The sequence below is a fragment of the Myxocyprinus asiaticus genome, chromosome 43 (genome assembly GCF_019703515.2).
Source record: "Myxocyprinus asiaticus isolate MX2 ecotype Aquarium Trade chromosome 43, UBuf_Myxa_2, whole genome shotgun sequence".
Lineage (NCBI taxonomy): Eukaryota > Metazoa > Chordata > Actinopteri > Cypriniformes > Catostomidae > Myxocyprinus > Myxocyprinus asiaticus.
Genome location: NC_059386.1, coordinates 19,308,203 through 19,335,191, shown reverse-complemented (window position 1 = coordinate 19,335,191; position 26,989 = coordinate 19,308,203). Strand labels below are relative to the sequence as shown.

Genomic DNA, 26,989 nt, shown 5'->3' with positions numbered 1-26,989 from the left:
AGAGTGGGGTAACATCTCACAGCAAGAACTAGCAAATTTGGTGCAGTCCATGAGGAGGAGATGCACTACAGTACTTTAATACAGCTGGTGGCCACACCAGATATTGACTGTTACTTTTGATTTTGACACCCCCCCCCCCACACACACAAAATTCAATATCTGTTAGTCACATGTCTGTGAAACTTATTCAGTTTATGTCTTAGTTGTTGAATCTTTGTTCATCCTAATATTTACACACGTTAAGTTTGCTGAAAATAAAAGCAGTTGAAAGTGAGAGGATGTCTCTTTTTTTTGCTGAGTTTATAATTAAGTCACAGCATTTGCTCTAATCTCAGCTTTATATAGCATTTAAAAGAACAGAGCTGTCCAAAGTGTTTCAAAGTAATACAATTTAAAACCTATTTCGAAATTACCATATACACAAACACCAGTAATCTCTACAAACACTCCAAACTGTCCTAAATTTCATTTGTCAGACTCGGAGCAGCAGCACCACCACAGCTGTTGAATAAAAGTTTTGCAAAAAAATGCAATGACATGTTAAAGTTTTATTTTTACTTGTTAAAAGTTAATTTATTGATTAGACACCATTTTGATTATTAAATGACACTTTTAAAAAATTCTGGAAAATAATTAAGATAGCAAAAATATGCCAATACCAATTTAGTTGTGGTATTGACACTAGTATCAGTACTGACTACTGAAATTTTGGTACCATGACAACACTAATACAAACCATGTCAATGTTTTGCAGGTGGGATACCTCCGCAACCTGACATGGACCCTTTCAAACCTTTGTAGGAACAAGAATCCCTTTCCTAGTTTTAGTGCCAATCAGCAAATGCTCCCATACATTATCCAGCTGCTCCACCAAAATGACAAATCCATCCTGTCTGATGCATGCTGGGCCATTTCCTAGTCTTAGGACAGACCCAATGAGCGAATTGATGTTGGGATTAAGACTGGAATCCTTCCACGAATGGTTGAGATTTTGGGCTTTGAGGACTTGCTGTGGTAGTAAGAACCATACTGATACGATTTTTGCTGTACTACAGGTTTTCCAAGGTTCTTTCCCAACCTGAAATCGTCTCATACCGATACACTCTAGACTCCAGCCCTGTGTTCAATTGGAAACATTGTGAGTGGCTCAGACCTGCAGACCCAAGCGGCCATTGATGCAGGTGTGCGGAGTGCCTTGCCCCAACTGATGCGACACTCCAAGTCCAGTGTTCAGAAGGAGGCGGCTTGGGCAGTGTCCAACAGTGCAGCTAGATCCTGCCAACAGATCCAACAACTCCTCACATGTGGATTATTGGCTCCTCTTGTGGATCTCCTAAGGTATGTATGTGGTAATTGATTTATTGCCCTGCTTGGAGGTTGAGAGCAGCTTTTGTCCCCACAGAACTGCCCATGAAATCACTTCTGACCGGGTATTTAAAGATTACCTAAAACATCTTTTAAAACTCTTAAGCTGGGTATAACATTAGGCCAATTATACTAGTTGTCCCCCTAGGGGAATTGGAAGTTTAGTTGGATTTCCATTCGGCAAAGGGTAAATAACACCACCATGCTTTGTCAAATCTTTGCTACACTTTTCTAGAAAAGTGCAGACTTCAAGCAAATGGCTACACCGATATCAATCTTGTGCAATAATTTCTCAAGACTAGTTTTTAATGTTAGTGGCTGTATATTTACCTGACTTTGATCTTCAAAAACCTTCGCCGGATAAGCAATAGCCTTTTATTGCATCAGTTTACAAACGTTGGTGGTAAAATTATCCTAATGGGGGACTGAGTTCTGTTTAAATTCACTAATGAATGTGCTAGACTATATTTAAATATTAAGCTCTGAGCGATCTATTAACAATGTTGAAACTCTGCCAAGTTGAATGAATATGCATAAGCTGTAATGACATTGATCTGCAAAGTTGATGTGGATCTGTAGTACAACTTGAAGAAAATGTTTTGCAGGGTGATTTCAAAATCCAGTGAGGCATTATGGGCAGTAACCAACTACACAAGTGGTGGAACTGTTGACCAAGTGGTTCATCTTGTCAAGTGTGGTGCTCTAGAGGCCATATTGTCTTTACTTCAGGTTAAAGCACCAAGACCGTCCTGGTCATCCTAGACACCATTAATAACATTTTCTTGGTGAGTCTGCTATGTGTGTGGGGCTTGAGAAGATTATGCATACCCATTCTGCAGCACACTTGTGCCTTCTGCAGGCTGCTGAGAAACTTGGGGAGGTGGATAAGCTTTGTTTGCTGGTGGAGGAAGTGGGTGGGCTGGACCGAATCAAGTTCCTCCAGAACCATGAGAACAATGCTTTGTATTGAGCAGCTCAGGCTCTTATTGATAAGTATTTCAGTGAGGTGGGTGTTGCTTGAAGTGTGTGTTTATTGTTGCTAATGATGGAGGCTGCTAAGTTCCTCTATTTTGAGGACAGTTTGCAAATGATTACTCCAAGTAATTTTTATTTGTATAGTGCTTTTCACAACACATCGTTTCAAAGCAGCTTTACAGAAAATCGTGCATTAACAGAAAATTAAACCGTAATATCTAAAGTCTCATTGTGTGGTTTGATTAAATATGATTTTAAATTTTGTATAAAATTATTAAATATTTGTACTTGGATCCCCAGTTAGTAAGCCTGAAGGCGACTGTGGCAAGGAACACACAACTCCATAAAATGTTGGTTAATGGAGAAAAATAACCTGGGAGAAACCAGGCTCCCTGTGGGGGCTAGTTCCCCTCCGGCTAACAGCATGAATATAATGCCAATATTACTTGGGTGCAGTACAACTCATGGTTAAAAATGAGTAAACTAAGTGTTAAGGGGAAGTGTTTAAACGGATTTTGTATGAACTCTAAGATTAATAACTAATGTCTTTTGAAGTCCATCCTGGATTAACAGCAGAAGTTTATATAATGTATTGTCTTTTGTTGGCAATTAATTGATAGTCTATGTATTCCATTTCAGGAGTGTAGTCCATCATTAGACCAAGGTGATGCAGGAAGAGATGAGTGAGGTACATCATGGTTCAACCGGCCGGTCATTTCGGTGAGGTCTATCCTAAGTCCAAGGTTCAGGCAGTGGCATATGAAGTATCCCATGTCTTATGGTTGGAGTTTGCACCAGTTCATCCTCTGAAGTCCATCGTAATAGACTGAAGTGATGTCTGGCTGGCACTGGCTGCATTTAGTCATCACTCAGACATGTAGCAGTGGAGTCCAACACAAAGTAGGAATGGAGCTGGTTCTGGTGACCTCTGGATAGGAAAGTTTATTTATTGAACTTGCTGGACATCCTCCCAGTAATTACAATAATCTAGTCTTGAGGTCATGAATGCATGAATTAATTTTTCGGCATCCGCAACAGAGCGTGTCATAACTTATTACGTAGCAATATTTCTGAGATGGAAGAATGCAGTTCTACAAACATTGGAAATTAGATTTAAGGACAGATTGGTATCAAATATAACACCCACGTTCTTTACTGTAGAAGACTGTAACGGTTCATTCATCAGTCATTCTATTTTAGCAGCTAATTTTTAGGTTTTTGGTCCAATAATTAGTACCTCTGTTTTGTCAGAATTGAGTAGAAGGAAATTTCTGGCCATCCAATCTTTGATTTCATTCACTGCTAATTTGGAGAATTGTGAAGTTTCGTCGGGTTTTTAAAAAATATAAAGTTGGATATCATCGGCATAAGTGGAAACTTATTCCACGATTCCTGAATCTCACAGGGGAAGCATAAATAAGGAGAAAAACTGCCCTAAAACTGATCCCTGTGGCACTCCATACTTTTGTCTATGTAAACGAGGAATTGTCAAATCAAACAAAGTGGTAGTGGTCTGCTAAATGGGACCTAAACCATTCTAATGCAAGTCCACAAATGCCAACATAATTCTCAAGCCTATTCAAGAGAATGTCGTGATCTATGGTGTCGAAGGCAGCACTAAGACCTAAAAGCACTAGAAGAGAAATGCAGCCACGATCAGATGATGGGAGCAAGTAATTTGTAACTAAGTGTAGTTTCTGTACTGTGGTGGGGCATAAATCCTGATTGTTCACATTCTACAGAAAAATAGTATATGAACATAGTTGGGAGGACACTACCCTTTCTAGTATTTTTGACATAAATGGGAGATTTGAAATCTGTCTATAATAAGCCAATTCTCCAGGATCAAGCTTAAGCGGTTTGATAACTGCTATTTTAAAGTTTCTTGGGACATGTCCTAAGGATAGCAGGGAGTTAATGTTAAGAAGAGGTTCTGGGATTACAGGAAATACCTCTTAAGAGCTTAGTTGGTATTGGATCTAACATGTGGCTTTTGATGTTTCAATAAAATTTGTTAGCTCTTCATGACCTATGACAGCAAATGATTGAAGCTGCTCGTGAGGGAAAATTATAAGACACCATTTTCTGAGGCACTGTGACAGACAATTGCGTAATTCCAAGTCATTACTGTTGTGCTGCAACGGAATATTTGGTTAGTTGAGGCTTTATTCCTAACCAATTTAGCCACAGTACTGAATAAATACCTAGGATTGTTGTGGCTATTTTCTATGAGTTTGCTAAAATATGCTGACTTGGCAGCTTTTAGTGCCTGTCTGTAGCTACAGACAATCCTTCCATGCACAGCGAAATGCCTCTAATTTTGTGCTCCATTTTTCGAGCTTCTCTCTTGAGAGCATGAGTGTGATCATTGTACCATGGTGTGGGGCTTTTTCTTTAATTTGCTTTAAACGAAGGGGGGTGACACTATCAAGAGTGTTAGAGAAGACTGTTTACATTTTATTACATAAAGTTCTTCTAGACTTTATGGCTTACTGGGTGTATGAGATAGATCTGGAGATTATTAGTGAAGCTTTCTTTAGTGGTCAAAAGAATAGTTCTACCTGAACGATAGCTTGGTGTAGATTATGTAACATTAGCTGATCGCAGCATACAAGAGACTAGGTAATTATCTGAGATGTCATCACTCTGTGGCAGAATTTCTATAGTATCAACTTCAACTCCATATGACAGAATTCAATCTAGCATATGATTGACTATGAGTTGGTCCTGTCATATTTTGTCTGTCTGTCGATAAATGCTAATCCCGATGTGTCATTTTCATTATGTGAATGTTGAAGTCACCAACAATTAAAGGTATATCAACAGTAACTACTAGGTCTGATAGAAAATTCGCAAATTCACCAAGGAAATTAGAATATGGCCCGGATGACCTATATACTGTAGCAAGGGCAAAAGGCGACTTTTTTGTATCTGATAGTTTCACATTAAACATTATTAGTTCAAAAGACAAACTTATATCCTGTCCTTCTGAGTAACATCAAAAACTTCTCTGTAAATTGTAGCAACACCTCCTCGACCCTTCAGACAAGACACGTTTATAACCATAACATGGAGTAGATTCATTTAAACTAATATATTCATCTGGTTTAAGCCATATTTCAGTCAAACAGAGCACATCCAAACTATGATCTGTAATAATTTAATTTACAATTAGTGCTTTGGTTGAAAGAGATCTAACCTTTTATATGATGTTTCTCAATTTTAAGTTTTACCTTAATCAAATGTTTTCTAAATTTAGTGAGTTTTGTGTTTGGTAGTTCGGGGAACAGACACAGTCTCTATATGATATATAGGTGATACAATCTCTGTGTTGTAGTTTGTGACCTGTGTGACTGCTCAAGGCAGCTAGCAGACATTCGGATTAGCCAGTTGGTCTGCTACCTGACCTGGGTTCCAGTTAGTCAAATATTATCACCAAGTCTATGAGCCAAATTATTAGAGAGGAGAGTGGTACCTTCCCTGGAGGGATGGAGTCTGTCTCTCTTTAGCAGGTCAGGTCTACCCAAGACACTCTTCCAACTTTCTATAAATCCTATGCTATTCTCCAGTCACCACTCAGACATCCAGCCATTCAGTGACACTAATCCACTATAAACCTAGTCATCACGATGAGTAGGGTTGGGGGCCCGAGCATATTACAGTGTCTGACAAGTTCACACGCCTCTAACTATCTCTGGTGATCTCCGACTGGTGAAGCCAGACATCGTTAGTGCCGACATAACAATTTGAGAATCTATGTTTAGCATTAGCTAGCACTTGTAAATTTGATCTGATGTCAGACGCATGAGCCCCCGAAATGCATTTAACAACATTGGCTGGAGTCTATTTCCATGTTCCTTACAACAGAATCTCCTATAACCAGGGCTCTTTCAACATGATTCTTAGTGGGTGCATCACTGATTTGGGAGAATCGATTGGAAACCCTAACAGGAACGGGAGAGTGGTGTCGCTTTGCTGAGTGAGTATGCCACTGAGATGTCCTCCAAACACCCTGCTGCAGGGGCTCTAGAGCTGGAACCAAAGTGTGTGTTGCTCGCTGTACTACCTGCATCTGAAACAGTACTACTGGCTTCTCTTTCTCACTGACCTCCATTAGCATTCGGATGTGTGTCTAACTCAATCTTCTCCATCAGCTTGACTAATTCCTTAAATTTATCATGTAAATTCCTCACTGCTGACGGAAGCAGCTATGGTAAATGTGGCATGTAATGCCAGAAGCAATAACATGAGTGGATGCCATGACTTACCGCAATTGTTTGTTGTTGTTCCTGAGTGGTGAGGGTTTAATCTATGTGAATCCCTCACGCAATTGTGTTATGGTTGTTCTTGATAAGCAGTGGTTTGAGATCGATGCAATCAGGGTAACGCAGGAGAAAACAGGTGTGCACTGTAAAATGCACGCAGTTGAATTGAGAAGAGAATAATGCGGGAAAAAAACCCTGATGCATGCTGGAAAAATACCAGCGATTAAAAGCTAAAAACCGATAAGCGATGCGTTTAAAAAAAATAATTAAAAAAAAGCAAAGCTAGCAGGCTACATACACTGACTCGAGCTAGGCGCCAGCTGGAACAGGAAGTCATGTGTCCAGTAACTTCTGCACAAGCAATTATTTTTTTTTTTTCCATTTTTCTTCACATTTGTACTTTCCTTGGCACAGGATGGAGAGGATCAATGCTTGACAACTGAAGCCATGGATGCAAACTTTGTCTTTGGAGCATCGGAGGTCCAGAAGAAGTTTTTTTTTTTTTTTTAAATCTCAATTTGAATAAATAAAATGAATATTTTTGCAGTACTGCATGTTCTGGCTTATTTGCTTCGGAATTGAGGGGGAAAGTGTTAGTGCTTAGAACATGGGTAAATTTTCCTGGGAACGGCTGGGATGGCAACACGCTCCAGTACAATGCTTCTAAATCTCATGATTTTGAAACTACTAGGCCAGTGGTTCCCAGCACTGCACATTTTGTATATCTCCCTTATCTGACACACCCAGTTCAGGTCTTGGAGTTTCCACTAACAAGCTGATGAGTTGAATCAGGTGTTTGATTTGGGAGAGATACAAAATGTGTAGTGTTGGGGGGCGGGGGCTCCAGGAACAGGGTTGAGAATCACTTTACTAGGCCATTTCATTCTAGAAATGCAAGTGCTTTAAGGCAGCTTAACTTTTAGGTAAGCTTAGGTTTTTAGGGTTTTGTTCTGCATACAGGGTATCTTCAGGTTTGAAGGAATTGATTTAAGACTAAGGCCAAATAAAATAAATTTAAGACCACTTTCACAAAATTAATTAGCAGGTAAATACAAAACCACTGAGGATACTTGGATATCTCTGGACATGTTTGTTTTTATATTTATATATTATGCGTGTGTGTGTGTTTTTTTTTTTTTTATTTTATTTATTTATTTTTTATTATAATACAACATTAAAACTCTAAATCAATGCATGTAGCCTATATTGTGACCCTTCTCTAGTCACTTGTTTTCCAGCAAGAGGTGACTCAGACCTTATTCACAGTAGCGCCATGTTTGATTTTTAATGGGAATGGAAATGAGGCTGAGTGATGGACTTGCCATCAATTCAATGGTACGCACGGTATAAATCTGTAAAAGGCTCTAAGACCCCATCTGATTTTCCACAACTCATGTTGTCTGGAGGTTCTTAAATGTGTATATACATTTTTTTTTTCAATGTTTTTTCTGTGGAACCATCCAAAAACACTTTTAAACTGCTGTACAGCTCATCGAAGAGACTGTATGTCTATCCTTCTACAGCCTCGTTGCCATTCTCGTCACAAATCAAATATGGCGCTGCTGTGAATAAGGTCTAGCTAGCATGTGCTGAATAACATTTATATATTTTTTTTTTCTTGGCAGAAACCTTTAACAAATACTTTAAAGGTAATTAAAGGGAAGTTAATTTAAAAATGAAATTTGTCATCACTTCTCACCCTTGAGTCTATGAATTTTTCTCTGCTGTGGAACAAAAAAGATGTTAAGCAAAACGTTTGGTCTCAGTCACCATTCACAATGTAATGTTTATATGTCCCCTAAATTTTGCAATCCGAAACAAATATTCGTTTACATGTGCATAACATGTATTCGAACTGAAACGCTGAGAAAGGGAGAATGACAAAGTCCGTAATTGGCGTTTTTGCTTTGAGATCTTAAAAAAAAAATATGTCCGAAAATTTTTGTTACTGCCTTTTCTCGGCAAATGAAGAATTAGAAGCAGCGTCTAATACCCTGTCTGACTTAACCATGAATTTGCCTCATGCCCATTCTTCCTCCAATCTAACCGCAGGCATCTCTGGATGAGAGTACGAAGTAAAGACATGTGGGTGAGAGTTGTCGTTAAAGGAGTTTACAGATGTGGAATGGAAACAAAATAATATGGACTTTAAGCAACAGCTGTGGACGGGACGCTATGCAAAAATCACTAAGCAATAATGACGGCGGAACACAGCATTTAATCATTTAAGAAAAAAAAAAAAGGTTGGCTATTTAAAACCGCAGGAGGAGAGATGCTTGCAGTGTTAAATAACTGTCAGAAGAATTTTACTCTTGTACGATATAAATAGCCTAAATCTAAAACCTAGATGATGATATTAATAGGCTACCGATATTTTTTTTTTAGGTTTTTTATTCAAAGCCAATAACCGTGTGTAATTTAACATGAGTTTTGAGAAGGATGTTTAGGCTATTTACTGTTAACTTTGCATCATCTCTTGTAAAACATACTCTAACATTTACTTTAATAATCTGTCACGTATGATCAACTGTCACTATGGCAAAGAAGAAATGCTGGATATTTTGAAATTATGGTTACGATGTCAAGAAGTGAGTGAAGTCGCGTACACGCAATGGAACACAGAATGCTGTAACTGCACCTATTAATAATGATGCGACGTTCTTTTTTTTTTTTTGCTTTGTGATGACATGAACGAACATATGTATCCTGCAAAATATTAAGTGAGAGATCGCACACCCTTAATGCATTTTGCCATTGCTTCTTAGCCACCTTTTTCCCACGTCCCGTAATGCTTGGCGCGAAATGTGGGCGTTACACCTGTTATCAAGTAAACACAGTTGTTGTTGCAGTGTACATCCATTCATTCTTTCATTAGGGTGTTGGGATTTTGAGGAGAGCCTGTATGATTTCATGAGGACATACATCATTCACTATCAGTTTGTTACTGAACGATAATGAACTGCAAAAAAGTTATAAAGACAAAAAGCACGAACAAAACCGGTGTTGTGTCGAAGTCTGTTACCCTTGTGTTTCCCCTTAGGTTTGTGTTCCCCATAGCGCCGTTAAACATTAAACCTTAATGGGAAACATGGGGGAACAGACTTCCACACTATAAGGGGAAACATAGGGGGAACAGACTTCCACACTAACCTTAAGGGGAAACATGGGGGAACATACCTTGACATTAACCTTAAGGGGAAACATGGGGGAACAGACTTCCACACTAACCTTAAGGGGAAACAGACTTCCACACTAACCTTAAGGGGAAACATAGGGGGAACAGACTTCCACACTAACCTTAAGGGGAAACAGACTTCCACACTAACCTTAAGGGGAAACATGGGGGATCAGACCTTGACACTAACCTTAAGGGGAAACATGGGGGAACAGACCTTGACATTAACCTTAAGGGAAAACATAGGGGGAACAGACTTCCACACTAACCTTAAGGGGAAACATGGGGGATCAGACCTTGACACTAACCTTAAGGGGAAACATGGGGGAACAGACCTTGACAATAACCTTAAGGGGAAACATGGGGGAACAAACTTGGACAGAACACCGGCACGCTGTTTCTCCCAGATGCAGTTGAGATTTAATCTAAGCACAAATGCAACATTGAGCAAAATTAATGGTTGTTTTAGTGGAGTACCTGTGTAAGTTAATCTCGTCACCCTGCATGTTCCAATCAGACAGACACACTGAGGAAGAGACGTGAAGTTCTCATACTTTGGTATGTAATAGCTTTTTCAAGTTTTTCCAAATCGTTTTTTAGACGAGGGACTGCGGCATTATCTGCCTTATGGAAACTTTGATATCTGCGGAGATTCCAGACTTAGACATCAAACCCACAGTGTTCTCTGTGCACCGAGCGGACAGAGCGAAAGACCTCTTAGGTAAAAGCAGAGGTGGTGGTGTATGTTTTATGATCAACAAATCCTGGTGTGATCAGAGGAACATACATTCTATCAAGTCTTTCTGCTCTCCTGATCTGGAATTTCTCATGCTTCTGTGTCGACCATTCTGGCTACCGAGGGAATTCACAGCGGTCATTATCACAGCTGTGTACATCCCGCCACAAACAGACACAGACACTCAAGGAACTGTATGGGATTATAAGCAACCAGGAAACCGCGCACCCTGAGGCCTCGTTCACTGTGACTGGGGACTTTAACAAAGCCAATCTCAAATCAATCGCACCAAAATACCACCAACACATCAGTTTTAACACACGAGGGGACCGGGTTTTGGACCATAGCTACTCTCTCTTCTGGGATGGTTACAAATCCCTCCCCTGCCCACCATTTGGCAAATCGGACCACTCTTCCATTCTGCTTCTGCCCGCTTGCAGGCAGAAACTGAAACAGGAAGCACCCACCCTCAGAACGATCTAGTGCTGGTCAGACCAATCAGACTCTACGCTACAATACTGTTTTGATCACGCGGACTAGGAGATGTTCCGGTACGCCTCTGATGAGGACATCGAGGTTTACGCTGATAGCGTAACGTGTTTCATCAGAAAGTGCGTAGAGGATGTTTTTCCGTCCAAAACAATACGGATCTACCCGAACCAGAAACTTTGGATTAATAGCGATGTTCGCACGGCACTTAATGCACGGACTTCCGCTTTTAATTCCGGGAATGCGGAGGAGCATAAACAAGCCAGTTATGCCCTCAGAAAAACAGAGCAGCAAAACGCCAGTACAGGAACAAGACTGAAGGACAGTTTAACACCACCAACTCTAGAAGCATGTGGCAGGGAATTAATATCACAGACTTTAAAGGGAATAAAAACTCCGCCGTGAACACCGCTACCTCTCTCCCAGATGAGCTAAATACTTTTTATGCACGGTTCGAGGGAAATAACACTGCCCTTGCAGAGAGAGCTCTCGTGGCCGAAGCTACAGAGGTTAGTTCACTCTCCGTCTCTGTAGCGGATGTAACCCGATCCTTCCGATGGGTGAATATCCGTAAAGCCGCGGGTCCAGACGGCATTCTGGGCTGCGTCTTCAGAGCGTGCGCGAACCAACTGGCTGGTGTTTTTACGGACATTTTAAACCTTTCCCTCTCCTTGTCTGTAGTCCCCACATGCTTTAAAACATCCACCATTGTGCCTGTACCAAAGCAATCCAAAATCACTTGCTTAAATGACTGGCGTCCTGTTGCTCTGACCCCCATTATCAGCAAATGCTTTGAGAGACTAATCAGAGATTACATCTGCTCTGTGCTGCCTCCATCACTGGACCCATTGCAGTTTGCTTACCGCAACAACCGCTCCACTGATAATGCCATTGCATCTACAATACACACTGCTCTCTCCCACCTAGAAAAAAGGAACACTTATGTGAGAATGCTGTTTGTAGACTACAGCTCAGCATTCAACACCATAGTGCCCTCCAAGCTTGATGAGAAACTCCGGGCTCTGGGCTTAAACAGCTCGCTGTGTGCAGCTGGATCCTGGACTTCCTGTCAAGCAGACGCCAGGTGGTTAGAATGGGCAGTAACATCTCCTCATCACTGACCCTCAACACTGGAGCCCCACAGGGCTGTGTTCTCAGCCCACTCCTGTATTCCCTGTACACACATGACTGTGTGGCAACACACAGCTTCAATGCCATCATTGTTTGCTGATGATACGACGGTGGTAGGTCTGATCACTAACAATGATAAACAGCCTACACAGAGGAGGTGCACACTCTGACACGCTGGTGTCAGGAGCACAACCTCTCCCTCAATGTCAGTAAGACAGAGTTTGTGGTGGACTTCAGGAGAAGAGAAAGAGAACACAGCCCCATCACCATCAATGGAGCACCAATGGAGAGAGTCAGCAACTTCAAGTTCCTAGGTGTCCACATTACTGAGGAACTCACATGGTCTGTCCACACTGAGGCCGTTGTGAAGAAGGCTCATCAGCGCTGCTTCTTCCTGAGACGGCTGAGGAAGTTTGGAATGAACCATCACATCCTCACACGGTTCTACACCAGCACTGTAGAGAGCATCCTGACTGGCTGCATCTCCACCTGGTATGGCAACAGCACTGCTCTCAACCGCAAAGCCCTACAAAGGGTGGTGCGAACTGCCAGACACATCATCGGAGGTGAGCTTCCCTCCCTCCACGACATATATACCAGGCGGTGTGTGAAAAAAGCTCGGAGGATCATCAGAGACTCCAGCCACCCGAGCCATGGGCTGCTCTCACTGCTACCATCAGGCAGGTGGTATTGCAGCATCAGGACCTGCACCAGCCAACTTCATGACAGCTTCATCCCCCAGGCAATCAGACTTTTGAAGTCTTGATCTCTCACGATCAATATACATCAGCACTGCATTATATTACTCTTATATCTCACACTGGACTGTCATAAATGATATTCTCTCTTAACAACACACTGGCAACTGACTATCAACCGAGAGCCTGAATGTCAATACAGTACAATACAACCTACTGTACATTTTTTTATATACAATTGTTTTTTTTATTATTGTATAATGTGTATTCTATATTGTGTGTATTGTATAATGCACATTGTATGTTATTATTTGTATAGTGTGTTGTGTGTAATTATGTGTATATTAGATTTTAAATTGTGTTGTGTAAATTTGACGTTGATTGTAAATTGGTATATGTCTCATCACTGTCACGACTTCTATGTTGCTCGGAACTGCACCCAAGAATTTCACACACTATTGTACTTGTGTATATGGTTGTGTGGCAATAAAAGTGATTTGATTTCATATTTAGCGCTGACCATTTGCGATCTGATCATCCAAAATGTGACTTACTACCAGCCGGTGGAAGTCCCACCCACATTCGTTTCCCCAGTAAGACCCCCAGGAAAAAGGTGGATAAAGTAGGTTCCTGCAAAGAGTATCATGTATACATTTGCACTACATCTCTGCGCATGAACGCAAGGTATTTTGAATACGATTGAGAAAGTAGTCTGATTCAAACGTTTACATGGCTAATATTTATCTTTTAATCAGATTATTTTTAGGTCTACACCACCCCCTTCAATCGGACTTAACTTTCATTAGGATCCAGCTCAATCGGATCATTTTTGTGTTTGCATTTCAATCCGATTGAGCTATCAGCGGATTCTAAACTGATTATTTGGTTGCATGTAAACGTGGCCACTGTCACTGCATCTTTTTTTCATTTAAATGAAAGGGAATGGTGACAAACTCCCTAATATCTCCTTTTGATATCCACTGAAATAATAAAGTCATACAGGTTTGCAACCGCATTAAGTGATGACAGTTTTCATTTCTGTGTGAAATATTTCAAGTATGTCAACTCATCAGTTACTTTAAAAATGGCCATTTAAAGTTGACAAGATGTATTGAGAATGTTAAGGTGAAATTATGAAAGAGAACTGTGCTGCATAATTAGTGATGTATATTGAAAACAGATTACATACTAAATATTAAATAATTTCCTATGTATATTATTAATATATTTATTGAATTATACTATTTTGTAAAAATTTAAAATTGACACATACAGGTATTTTCTCTGCCATCTGAATCAATGTCAGATGGTGCACAAGAGAAATGGATATGAGAAATGTAGCAGCAGCGGAGTATTGTTAGCTTTACGATTCTTGTCAAAGGTGATGTAAAATAAGGAAGCACCATGATTTGAAAGGTGTCAAAAGACCGCTCCAAACTTGCATGCTTGCAAAGTTGACAGCTTCGTCGATTATAAACCAGAGCGATAGTGTTAGCGCATCGCTTGCTTACAGAGATGTAGAATAACGGCATTTGCATTTCGGATTAACAGGTTTACTCGTGTAAAATCGTAAATTCTGTAAAAATGCACTTGCTTGTGCTTCCCTGCCCGGGCTCACACTAAACTCAAGCGTCAGCTGCTAAATGCTGGCTGTATGAGAAAGAGATGATTTTTTTAACACTGCGAGCATCCCTACTCTTGCAGATTTTGCTGTTTTAACTTAAGCATATCCTATTTTCATGCCCCCAAATTTAAGACCTCAGCAAATGAAATTTAAGACTTTGTAATTCAACATATCGAAGATTTTTATGGCCTTAACTTTTAAAGAGTACATTTAAGACTTAAGGACCTGCGGGTACCCTGTGCATAAATGCCATCGACCTTAAACTTTGCAGTTGTCATGATGTAAGTATGCATCTTCAGTAGGCTGCATGAGTATCAATTAGTCTCACTTTAACCCCTTTTGCACAATTTCTGCAGCGATCACTCACAATTTAGTGAGCAAATGCTGAAAAATGTCAATGCAGCTCAAAGGGTTATTTTCAAATTTTGGGTAACGAAATTTGGAAAAATGGCATGCCCAAGGCTGAAATTAAACAAGTTAGAATGTGGCCTGTGCATTTAAGCAGTTTGTGGTTTTAATTGGAGAAAATGAGAAACTGTGAGGAATCTCCAAACAGTCCCACTTTGTTAGCATTATAAAACCCCCTGTGCAAGGCTATGTGGTTCTGACTTTAATTACCAAATTGGAGCCGTTTCTCAAGGTGCAACACTTCAACAGTGTAATGTTATAACGCACATCCTATACTTTCAGCTGTTAGTATTTGCTTTGACTTATTTGCGTAGCATATTTTCTAGACTCTGTACTTTTCATATCTGTGGAAAAGCATCAAGGTGAAAGCATATTATGCATTATGAAACAGTAGATCTGAATAAACCTATTTATAGGAATGTGGCTTCAATGACAAACTGGACAAATAACATGGGAAATGTGAAAAGATTCATTTACTAGGACAGTGAAAGCAGTTTGGTCGAAGTCAAAATAGCCTATTAACAGAACAACTGTTGGTACTTTGTGAGAGAGTTTTCTTATAAAGCTCTACACATGCCCAATAATTCTATCATTTACATTTTTCATAATTGTCAGTAAAATATGGACAAACATGAATAATTTTCAGAATTTACATAACATTCATGCTTCATCTTTGTTATAAGCAAAGTCAACAATTCCCATTAATTTTCAGGCATGGAAACAATGTTTCAATAATGCAGCATGGTCCCCTCAGAGTCTCAATTTAATCATCATACTCATCCTCACTGTCAATATCTTTTTCCTTCTCTTTCTCCTTTGGAGGAGCTACAGAAGGAAGATCCAGTCGGGCCCATGACATTGGTTCTGCCTTCTTCAGCACAACCTCAATTTTGTTAGCCACCATGTTCACCAAACTTTTACTGATGTCAATTACCTTTATTAAAGAGAAAGCAAATAAACAAAAAAAAAAATGGTAGCATTGGTAAATGGAAAACAGTGAAATGTTTTTTAGTTAGATGCCAAGCAGTGTTTTTCTATACTCACCCCCCACAAACTGATCTGCTGTTCGAATTCTTTCTCTCCTTCAAATATAATGTGAATTTTCAGCTGTGCAAGAAAAATAATAAGCTTCCTTTAATTTTGTTAGCATACATGACACATTGGGCATAGATATGGAGCTTGTTAAAACTTTATAGGTGGCATGGCATTTTTTAAATGATCAAATTATTCATATTTTTCATTTAAAAATCAGAATCATGCTGTATTTTAATTTAAATTTTAAAAAATGAACATAACTAATGACACATAATAGCAGCACAAAATAAAACAGAAGTAATCCTGGTGTCGTACCACAGTGCTGTTCCCCTGCACTGAGCTCAGCTCTGGTACTGAATTTTTGGCATAAATGGAAATGATGACCTGACTTCCTGTTTGGTGCCAGTCAAACCTGCATGGTACAACCTTCTTTCCCTGTTCATAAAAATAGAAAATAATTACTCGATTAAAAACAATATTTGCATGTAACTAACTTAGATATCCAGGCCTTGAACATTTTATTTGTTCATTCTGAAAGTTGACAGGAGCATTCTAGAACCCATATGCTCTACTGAAGTGAGTAATTTCTGCCTCACTTCACCAGAGTTACAAAAATAACCAAACAATTTCCAAACAGTTTTCCCGAATGCTGTCATAATACAGTATACAGTAGCATGGATGTCACTGGTGGCTAAAACATTTGGAAGCACAAAAAGCCTGAAATAAATTGCAGATATTTCAGTAATATAGTGGTATGCCCTTAAAAATCTCAAGGTAGACACTGACTGTATCTTTCTTCTTCCACTGATGCTTTCCTCGGGTACAGCCCTCCTGAGATAGAAATGTGTTGAAGTCTGAGGTTTTCCTCTTACAGCAGCTCCAATATTTCATCCTTTTATGAGAAAAGATAAAGAGTTTTTAAAGTTACCTAAAAATGAAAATTATCTAATCATTTATTCACCCTCATGCTATCCCAGATATGTTTGACTTTCATTCTCATGCAGAACACAAAGGTTTTTAGAAGAATATCTCAGCTCTGTAGGTCCATACAATGCACATGAATGGTGACCAGAACTTTGAAGGTCCAAAAAGCAGCATAAAAGTAATCCATTTGACTTCAGTTGTTTAATACATGTTTTTTTTTAAGCGATCCAATCCAAAATCCTTTTTTCTATAAATCTCCACTTTTACTTTCAGAATGTGAAAGTGGAGATTTATAGTAAAAAAGGACTTAAATATTGATCTGTTTCTCAGTCACACCTATCATATCGCTTCTGAAGATATGGATTTAACCACTGAAGTCAAATGGATTACTTTCATGCTGCCTTTATGTACAGGTGCATCTCAATAAATTAGAATGTCGTGGAAAAGTTCATTTATTTCAGTAATTCAACTCAAATTGTGAAACTCGTGTATTAAATCAATTCAATGCACACAGACTGAAGTAGTTTAAGTCTTTGGTTCTTTTAATTGTGATGATTTTGGCTCACATTTAACAAAAACCCACCAATTCACTATCTCAAAAAATTAGAATATGGTGACATGCCAATCAGCTAATCAACTCAAAACACCTGCAAAGGTTTCCTGAGCCTTCGAAATGGTCTCTCAGTTTGGTTCACTAGGCTACACAGTCATGGGGAAGACTGCTGATCTGACGGTTGTCCAGAAGACAATCATTGACACCCTTCATAAGGAGGGTAAGCCACAAACATTCATTGCCAAAGAAGCTGGCTGTTCACAGAGTGCTGTATCCAAGCATGTTAACAGAAAGTTGAGTGGAAGGAAAAAGTGTGGAAGAAAAAGATGCACAACCAACCGAGAGAACCGCAGCCTTATGAGGATTGTCAAGCAAAATCGATTCAAGAATTTGGGTGAACTTCACAAGGAATGGACTGAGGCTGGGGTCAAGGCATCAAGAGCCACCACACACAGACGTGTCAAGGAATTTGGCTTCAGTTGTCGTATTCCTCTTGTTAAGCCACTCCTGAACTACAGACAACGTCAGAGGCGTCTTACCTGGGCTAAGGAGAAGAAGAACTGGACTGTTGCCCAGTGTTCCAAAGTCCTCTTTTCAGATGAGAGCAAGTTTTGTATTTCATTTGGAAACCAAGGTCCTAGAGTCTGGAGGAAGGGTGGAGAAGCTCATAGCCCAAGTTGCTTGAAGTCCAGTGTTAAGTTTCCACAGTCTGTGATGATTTGGGGTGCAATGTGATCTGCTGGTGTTGGTCCATTGTGTTTTTTGAAAACCAAAGTCACTGCACCCGTTTACCAAGACATTTTGGAGCACTTCATGCTTCCTTCTGCTGACCAGCTTTTTAAAGATGCTGATTTCATTTTCCAGCAGGATTTGGCACCTGCCCACACTGCCAAAAACACCAAAAGTTGGTTAAATGACCATGGTGTTGGTGTGCTTGACTGGCCAGCAAACTCACCAGACCTGAACCCCATAGAGAATCTATGGGGTATTGTCAAGAGGAAAATGAGAAACAAGAGACCAAAAAATGCAGATGAGCTGAAGGCCACTGTCAAAGAAACCTGGGCTTCCATTCCACCTCCGCAGTGCCACAAACTGATCACCTCCACGCCATGCCGAATTGAGGCAGTAATTAAAGCAAAAAGGAGCCCCTACCAAGTATTGAGTACATATACAGTAAATGAACATACTTTCCAGAAGGCCAACAATTCACTAAAAATGTTTTTTTTTTTATTGGTCTTATGATGTATTCTAATTTTTTGAGATAGTGAATTGGTGGGTTTTTGTTAAATGTGAGCCAAAATCATCACAATTAAAAGAACCAAAGACTTAAACTACTTCAGTCTGTGTGCATTGAATTTATTTAATACACGAGTTTCACAATTTGAGTTGAATTACTGAAATAAATGAACTTTTCCATGACATTCTAATTTATTGAGATGCACCTGTATGAGAGATGTATGCAGAGCCCACAGATGTGATTTATCAGAGACTTCTCCATCTACACTTTTCAAGTAATATTCAGCCTTGACTGGTAGCTAATTTACCCTTCATGGAAAATAGGTACACCAGCGTGATACAAACACGTCTCATCATCACTGGCTGGTCCAATGAAAGTCTGAAAAACAAAATGATGAGAATCCATGTTTTTATGATGGACTAAAGAGACTTATTGTACTGTGGTATATAAGCAGAGATGTGGGCAGAACACCATGAAGAACAATACCTTGCTGCAGCCTCCATTCTTACAGGATGTCCCTATCTTAATTTCATCACTGTCCTCTTCTATAATACAGGAAAGAGGATAAAAAGCATCAGAATATACAGATAGGATTTTATTAATTCCCTGGAGGAAATTTAGACATTACTGCAGCAGACATAAACTAGACATTAGTAAATTACAATAAATACACCACAATTCAATAAAAAAATATTGAGAGAAGACAATAAGAGTGAACTATATAGTGCAAATAAACATTTTTTAGAGCTATTATTTTTAATAAATTACACATATGCACACTTATTTTTCCTTAATAAATGTACATGAGTAAAGTAAGGAGTGGATGAAATAAAGAAATATTGACATGACAAATGGATATGTACATGAATGAATACAGTGGCTGGGTGAATATCTGTGTGCTTCATAAGACATGACAGCATACAGGAAGCATTCTTTTGTGCACTATGGTGGGATCAGACATATAACAAAAAAGACAATGTGGGTAATGGGGGGAATTCTTACCTTTTTTCTCCTGTGCACTATCCTCAGTTAATTTTAGCTTCTCTAAAGCTTGTTTCAGCGAAGGAGAGATCTTCTGTTGCAGTGTTGAGAAAGGCTCATCTGGACTACATAGACGATAAAAATGGCCATGGTCAGTAATTTCTCTTGAAGAGGCTGTAACATCAATGAAGGATTTGGCTGGTGGACTATTAATGAGAACACATTGTTCTCGATTTTAGATTTAATGTTGCATTACTTTACCTGCTAAAAATCGGAACTAATGAGTCGGAAAATAAAAAAGGGGGAAGGCTCTGTGCTCTTTAAGTGTGCTTTTACCTTGGTCGCTGGATGGATTCCAGAGGTTTTGGTGCTTGGGTGATGCATTCATCAAACTTTGGTTTCAGATCGTTCCCACTCTTATCCGGAGAGGACTTCACCTCTGGTTTAACAGGCTCAGCAGGCTTCTCTTGATTATGAGGGCCTTTCGTGCAACCCTAAAAGACAGTTTCATACATAAAGATGGTAATTTATGACCCCTGAACTCCAGGCAGTTAAAATCAGATTAGCAAAAATATGAAGGTACCTATGAAACAGGGTTCCCACACATTCTGACCAAAGCATTTCTGTGAACACAAAGATTTCAGCAATATAGGTCCACTCCATACAATGCAAGTGCACCATTCACCAGACCTTTCAAGCTCCAAAAATCACATAAAGGGAAAATTAAAAGTAATCCATAAGACTCCAGTGGTTAAATCTATATCTTCAGAAGCAATTTGATAGGTGTGGGTGAGAAATAGATAAATATTAAGTCCTTTTTCACTCTAAATCTCCACTTTCACTTTTTCATCTGAAAGTCTCATGTGGTGCCTGTTCAGTTTCACTTTCACATCTGAAAGTAAAAGTAGAGATTTAGGGTTAAAAAAGGACATAAATATTTATCTGTTTCTCACCCACACCTATCACTTCGCTTTTGAAGATATGGATTTAACCACTGGAGTCATATGGATTACTTTTATGCTGCCTTTATGTGATTTTTGGAGCTTCAAAGATCTGGTCACCATTCACTTGCATTGTAAGGACCTACAGAGCTGAAATATTCTTCTAAAAATGTTTGTTTGTGTTCAGCAGAAGAAAGTCATACACATCTGGGATGGCATGAGGGTGAGTAAATGATGAGAGAATTTTTGGGTGAACTATCACTTTAAGGATTTAAAAATAATATTTTTAAATAGATGGCACTCCTGAAGGGCAATTTTCATTCAAATACTTTAAAGCTGAGCATAACTAGACAAACGCATTTTCGCTGTAGAACTGACTTTTTATAATTCGTAAGATTTCCATGATGTTTCCGAGCCTGAAAATCACCCTTTTAAAATTCACTGATATTTCTAGGTTTTCCATGACTGTGGGAAGCCTGATAAAAACATTTATTCTGTCTCATTACTGATGCAATGTAGCACTTACAGCAATACTGAGGAAATCTGAAAAGTCGGTTGTTCGTCTCTTGCAGCAAGACCAACCCTGGGAAGCAATGCAGGACACTAAAGGTTAACCTCTGAGTAACGGCAACAATTAACAACGTCAGAGTTATATTTCCCATTAAAAAGTAAACTGATCTTCTCACATCTCCATACCTTCAATGCATCATGAAACACTGGCACTCCAGGGTGGTATGTGCATGCATCTGTGTTAAAGAAGAGACTGATAAAGTCAAATGTAATATTACATTGTTATAGTCACGTGTTTGTATAAATCAAGTCTAATACAGACTATGATTTAAAAAGGCATTCATAATATTGGAATAAAGTCAGCTATGCCACCAACTTTGTTGGGAAGTTTATACAGAAATTGCGTGTTGATAAGCCAATTAAAACCCAAATAAATATTAATTTACCTGAAAACATAAAAAAAAAAAAAAAAAAAAAGCTATATGTAAACCTGTGCTATTCAAGAAGCATCATTCAAACATTAGATATTCAAACATATTAGATAACTTTTAAATACAATTAATACATGGCTATTATGAAAGGTGGTCAAATGTAATACATATCGCATGTTTATTACCAAATGTATACAAAATATACGGTATTAAACACAATTGGCTTTCTTGTCTCATTCACCTTGCTATCTTACATAGCAACCCGGCTCACGTTTGTTACTAAAGTCTTACCATCTAAATTCTTCTCCGGATCAAAACGTTGTCCACATCCCTTGTTGTAGCAGAGCACAGACATGATGTTCGACAAAAATGCAAACGGGTATTTTAAAAACGTGACCAAGTAGTGCGGGAATGATCCGAAGTATTGACTAGCTCACTCGTTGCTGCCTGTTTCTCGTCGTGAGGCCCCTTCCGGCATGTTTCGTGAATTTCCGTAAGTTGCCGTTCGCAGTTTCGGCTCTGCTCGTGTCTTTTCGAAGGATCTCGAAAATTCCTCGGAAATAGTTGGAATGATAGGAACACGGAGCCCAATAACTTACATATGGAAATGAATGAGAATGAAGATGAAGCTTGCTCAAAACATCTGCAGACCATCACATGAAGAAAGAAAGTCTCAGTTTTATGCCAGAAAAATTAATAAAACAGTTTCTTAACATGAATATATTCTTCTGATATTAAAATGACCATAATCACGTTTTTAAACGACATTATAAATATCATCAATATTATTTGCGTAATTTTAGCCTGACCATTTCACTTGTAGTTTACTTTCTCTAAGGTTAATGTGAGATAATGTTTATGTATTAGACCATATTGTTACTGTGGGGCATAAGCAAGCAACCAAACGCCAGTTTTCGTTTGCGCATTCACGGGATAATGCTCCCTCGTGAGCACGCTGTAGGCGGTGCGCGCGGCACTGATTACAGTCACTGAGTGGCAGCGTAGTTCTGTACGGCAAACAAGTGAAGCATGTAGTTGCAGAGAGAGGGTTCTTGGATATCTGCAGCGCAGAAATTTTCTTCTCTCTCAGCCAGAGGTAAGAGCTAATTCATATATTTTTGACACACTAATAACCAGAGAACGAATCTTTAACACTCAGTCTAATGGCGCAATTTAAAGTTTCCTTTGATTACAAGCGCATAATTAACGGAGACTCGTGAACAGACACATTTATCGATAAGTTATTTACTCTCAAAATGCAGCTAAACGTCAGATATGCAATGTCAGAAAGCTTTAAGAACTGTAGACTTAGTGCCAATTCACATTTAGTCGAATTTTCTGCTGTTGCACATCACTTTCAAGACTATTTTATTGTTACTTGCTGTAACAGTTGAAGTTTATGTCTAATATAGATAATTTTAGATTAAACCTCAATAAATAAATAAACAAATACCTGACTGACCCTGTGCTCAGTAATACCCTTTCACAAAGCATTGACAAGCCAGTTAAATGGCAATCACACTGCAAGAATGATAACGGCATAAAGAGCACAAATGCAGCAGGTTAATCAGCAAAGACCTATTTTAGACAGTTACAGCAAGTAACAATAAAATAAAAAATCTTGAAAGTGATGTGCAACAGCAGGAAATTCGACTAAATGTGAATTGGCACTAAGAGAAGGCTACTAACTAAATAACTGCCATCACATTTATTTGACAGATAGCCTAATGTCTTTGTGAGATGAATGTGTGCATTGAAATGGTTTACTGCATATAGCTCTCATTTGCAGGGTGACTGGATGATGGCATGGCTGTAAACGGCTGCCCTGGGGCTAGGATGAGGATCCATCTCACCAGTATCTCCTTATTGCTCCTCCACTTTCTACCCTGTTGTGGGCAACAACAGGAGCCAGGGTCCTCCTTTCAATTTACCAGCTCTGTGTACAATGCCACCATTTATGAGAACTCTGCAGCCAGGACGTACATTAGGAGTGAGGTTAAAATGGGTATTGTGCTACCTACGATGGGTTCCTGTGACATTAATTATTCCATTGAATCTGGAGATGCTGAGGGGCTGTTTCAGGCTGAGGAATTTGTTTTGGGAGACTTTTGCTTTCTCCGCATACGGACCAATGGTGGTAGTGCTGCCATGCTGAATCGAGAAGTGCAGGATAATTATACATTTACAGTGAGGGCTACTGGCAGAGGCGGGTTGGAGGCTTCTGTGAGAGTCAATGTGCTAGTCATGGACATGAATGACCTCCGACCATTGTTCTCTCCAACTTCCTATAGCATTAATGTTCCAGAGAGTACTCCATTGGGGGCGAGTGTTGCTCAGGTGATGGCTACTGATGCAGACATTGGCTCCAATGGCAAGTTTTACTATTTCTTTAAAGAAGATGTGGAGGAGTTCGCTGTCCACCCAACCAGTGGAGTGATATCTCTCACAGGCAGGCCCAATGCAGATACGACCAGCAGATTTGACCTTGAGGTTTTTGCGGTTGATCGTGGCATGAAGGTTTATGGAAATAATGGCATAAGCAGCACAGCCAAACTAGTGATTACTGTTGTGCGGATCAATGGGTATGCACCAACACTGACGGCAGTTGCGCTTTTCCCTTCATTAACAGACAAAGAGCCAGTTTATGCTGTCATTACTGTTGAAGATTTGGATGAGGGACCTAATGGAGAAATTGAGTGGGTTGAAATAATCGCAGGTGACCCACAGGAGCAGTTTGTCCTTGAGAAAACACCGCTTGGAAATGAGTACAAGCTGAAGATGTCTGAACCCGTCAAATGGGATAAATTTCCATATGGCTGCAATCTGACTTTTCAAGCCAGAGACAGAGGCACACCACCAAGGCTCTCCAACCCTCAGACTGTTCAGCTCTTGGTGAAAAAACCACAGTCTGTGCAGGTGAGTTTTGAAAAGGAACTTTACAAAGCCACGTTAAATGAGATTGCACCACCAGGGACCATTATAGAGACTGTTAGGATCTCTCCAAAGCCACTGACCGTCAGCTACAGCCTAAGTCTGACTTCAGACTCTATTTATTTTCTCATTAATCCATTGTCTGGTGTCATCTCAACATCGCAACCGTTTACCTCGCTAAGCCAGGAGCTCTTCGAACTAGAGGTGTTTGAAACAGTGAGTGGCATGACGACAAAAGTACAAATCACTGTTGAGGATGCTAATGACAACACCCCGATATTTACCAGTACATCTTACGAAGTGTTCGTCAATGAGAGCATGGCTGTTGGCACTGTAATTCTCACAGTAATGGCTGTGGATGATGATAAAGGTGAGAATGGGTGTGTAACATACAGCATAGCCAGCCTTCAGCCCCTTCCCTTCGTTATTGACCAAAATACAGGAGAGCTGAGAACATCCAAGGAACTGGATTTTGAATCATCTTTGGAGACATACACGTTTGCAATTCGAGCTTCTGACTGGGGCTCACCTTACAGACGAGAAAGTGAAGTCAATGTCACGGTAAAAGTGTTGAACAATAATGACAACCAACCCCTTTTTGAGCGTGTGTCATGTAAAGGTACGATAGGACGAGATTTTCCTGTAGGGCAGACAATCATTACCATGTCTGCCATTGATATAGATGAGCTTGGGTTGGTTAAATATAAAATTCTGTCTGGAAATGAACAAGATTTCTTTAATCTCAACCCCGACTCGGGGATGTTGTCAGTAAGAAGACCCCTTACTCAGATGAGTGTAAAAGATCAATTTTGCTTAAAGATAGCTGCATCAGATGGTGAACTGCTCTCTGAACCCACTTTTGTAAATATATCATTGGACAGAAGTAGAACACCACCAAGGAGCTTCAGTTGCCAAGACACAAAAGTTGCGCAGAAGTTAACAGAGAAACTTCTCAAAAAAGCCTCTGCTGTTAGCAAATTCAAAGTGGAGGAAGGCTACACAGATCTGTTCTCTCTCAATAGACAGACACCACAGTTTGAATCCTTTCCCTCAAATATTATAGTCTGTGAAGACATGCCCGTGGGAGCCAGTGTGCTTCAAGTGAACACAAATGATGGTGACACGGGCTTCAACGGTCACGTCCTGCATGCCATATCAGATGGGAACAGTGACAACCATTTCAATATTAACTTGGAAAGTGGCCTAATTTACGTCTATCAGCCTTTGGACCGTGAAACATCAGACCGGTACCTCCTTAACATAACGGTGTACGACCTGGGTCTTCCACAGAGATCTAGCTGGAGATTTTTGACGGTTAACATTGAAGATGTGAATGATAACAGCCCAAAATTCTCTCAAGAGAGCTATAATGCTGTTGTACCAGAGAACGCCACCATTGGCACTGAAGTGATTCAGGTCACGGCCTCAGATGATGATCTCGGACTGAACGGTGAAATCTCATACACATTGTTAACAAATACCCCTCTGTTTACCATTAACAGTGAGACTGGCTCCGTTTATGTGTCGAGTCAATTGGACAGGGAGTCCATCTCGGATATCACCCTCAAAATTCAGGCTAGAGATAAGGCAGAACAAGGGAATATGATGTTTTCAGAGACCACACTAAGAGTCTACCTAGAGGATGTAAATGATTGTGCCCCTGTGTTTATTCCAAGGAGCTACAGTAGCCGTTTGTTGGAAGACCTTCCTGTAGGGACCATTATAGCTTGGGTGCAAGCACAAGACCCTGATATTGGATCTAGTGGATGGGTGAGATACTCGCTCCCTAATAACTTCAATGGAACATTCAAGATCCAAGCTGAAAGTGGAGCCATTAAGGTGGCCAAGGACCTGGACTATGAGAAGCAACAATTCTATAATCTTTCGGTGGTAGCAGAGGATTTGGGTTTTCCAGTCAAGCTTCGCTCCGAGTCTTATCTAGAAGTGGAAGTCATCGATGTTAATGAAAACCTCAACGAGCCCTACTTCACTGAATTCGCAGTGAGGGGCACAGTGAAGGAAAACTCTCATCATGGAACAAGTGTTCTCCAAGTGACGGCTATGGATGATGACAAGGGCCGAGATGGAGTCATCAGATACTCCATTAAAGCTAAAAGTGGTCTCGGAAGTTTCTCTATTGATGAAGAAACAGGTAATATCAAAGTGTCTTTGAACCTTTTGTTTGTGGGTTAATGATTAGATGCTAATTTTAAAATAACCCTGAGAACACTTCTTGATATTTTTGACTCAGAAATTCATGATATTTTTAAAAAATATTTTTTCACCTTGATTACTTGATACACTCTCATCTATTCAAGGTTCAAGGAAAATATTGTAATACTTTTACTTGAGGGTTACACCATATGACATTTTTAAAAATCATTAAATATATATATATATTTTTGTACAAAATGCTATAATTGTTTTTCAAATAAGTGTGAAACCAACACGGACTCAAGGAGTACATTTCTATGAACTTGACGTGTTTTAAACTAGATTTTTAAAAGAGTTTTCATTTTTATCACCTAAGACAACATTATTATTTTAATGGCCCTTGTGCTGTCTACAGTTGTTTTGAAG

The 26,989-nt window shown here is 39.6% G+C and overlaps 3 protein-coding genes and 1 pseudogene across 3 annotated transcripts in view; 2 read left to right on the top strand and 2 right to left on the bottom strand.

Annotated features, from left to right (window-relative positions):
• Positions 1 to 6,627, bottom strand: part of LOC127433844 (metabotropic glutamate receptor 5-like) — a 44,290-nt gene extending 37,663 nt beyond the window's left edge. Inside the window, exon 1 of the mRNA XM_051686110.1 lies at positions 6,609 to 6,627. The gene's annotated coding sequence lies outside the window, so the exon portion shown is untranslated. The remainder of the gene's footprint in view (positions 1 to 6,608) is intronic.
• The window catches only part of LOC127433234 (importin subunit alpha-5-like), a 12,437-nt pseudogene extending 5,322 nt beyond the window's left edge, over positions 1 to 7,115 (top strand).
• Positions 7,116 to 15,321: 8,206 nt separating this feature from the next.
• LOC127433530 (cysteine and histidine-rich domain-containing protein 1) lies at positions 15,322 to 21,945 on the bottom strand. Its single transcript, XM_051685520.1, has 11 exons — positions 21,770 to 21,945; positions 21,234 to 21,283; positions 21,064 to 21,120; positions 19,933 to 20,090; positions 19,618 to 19,721; positions 19,102 to 19,160; positions 18,923 to 18,993; positions 16,688 to 16,793; positions 16,217 to 16,336; positions 15,911 to 15,973; positions 15,322 to 15,800 (listed from the first exon to the last, which is right to left on the bottom strand). Exons 1-11 carry the CDS (start codon positions 21,831 to 21,833, stop codon positions 15,630 to 15,632), a joined length of 1,023 nt encoding a protein of 340 aa, XP_051541480.1. The 5' UTR covers positions 21,834 to 21,945; the 3' UTR covers positions 15,322 to 15,629.
• A 1,339-nt stretch (positions 21,946 to 23,284) lies between these two features.
• The window catches only part of LOC127433394 (protocadherin Fat 3-like), a 76,901-nt gene continuing 73,196 nt past the window's right edge, over positions 23,285 to 26,989 (top strand). Inside the window, exon 1 of the mRNA XM_051685260.1 lies at positions 23,285 to 26,561. Within this exon, the coding sequence (XP_051541220.1) occupies positions 23,285 to 26,561 (3,277 nt within the window). The remainder of the gene's footprint in view (positions 26,562 to 26,989) is intronic.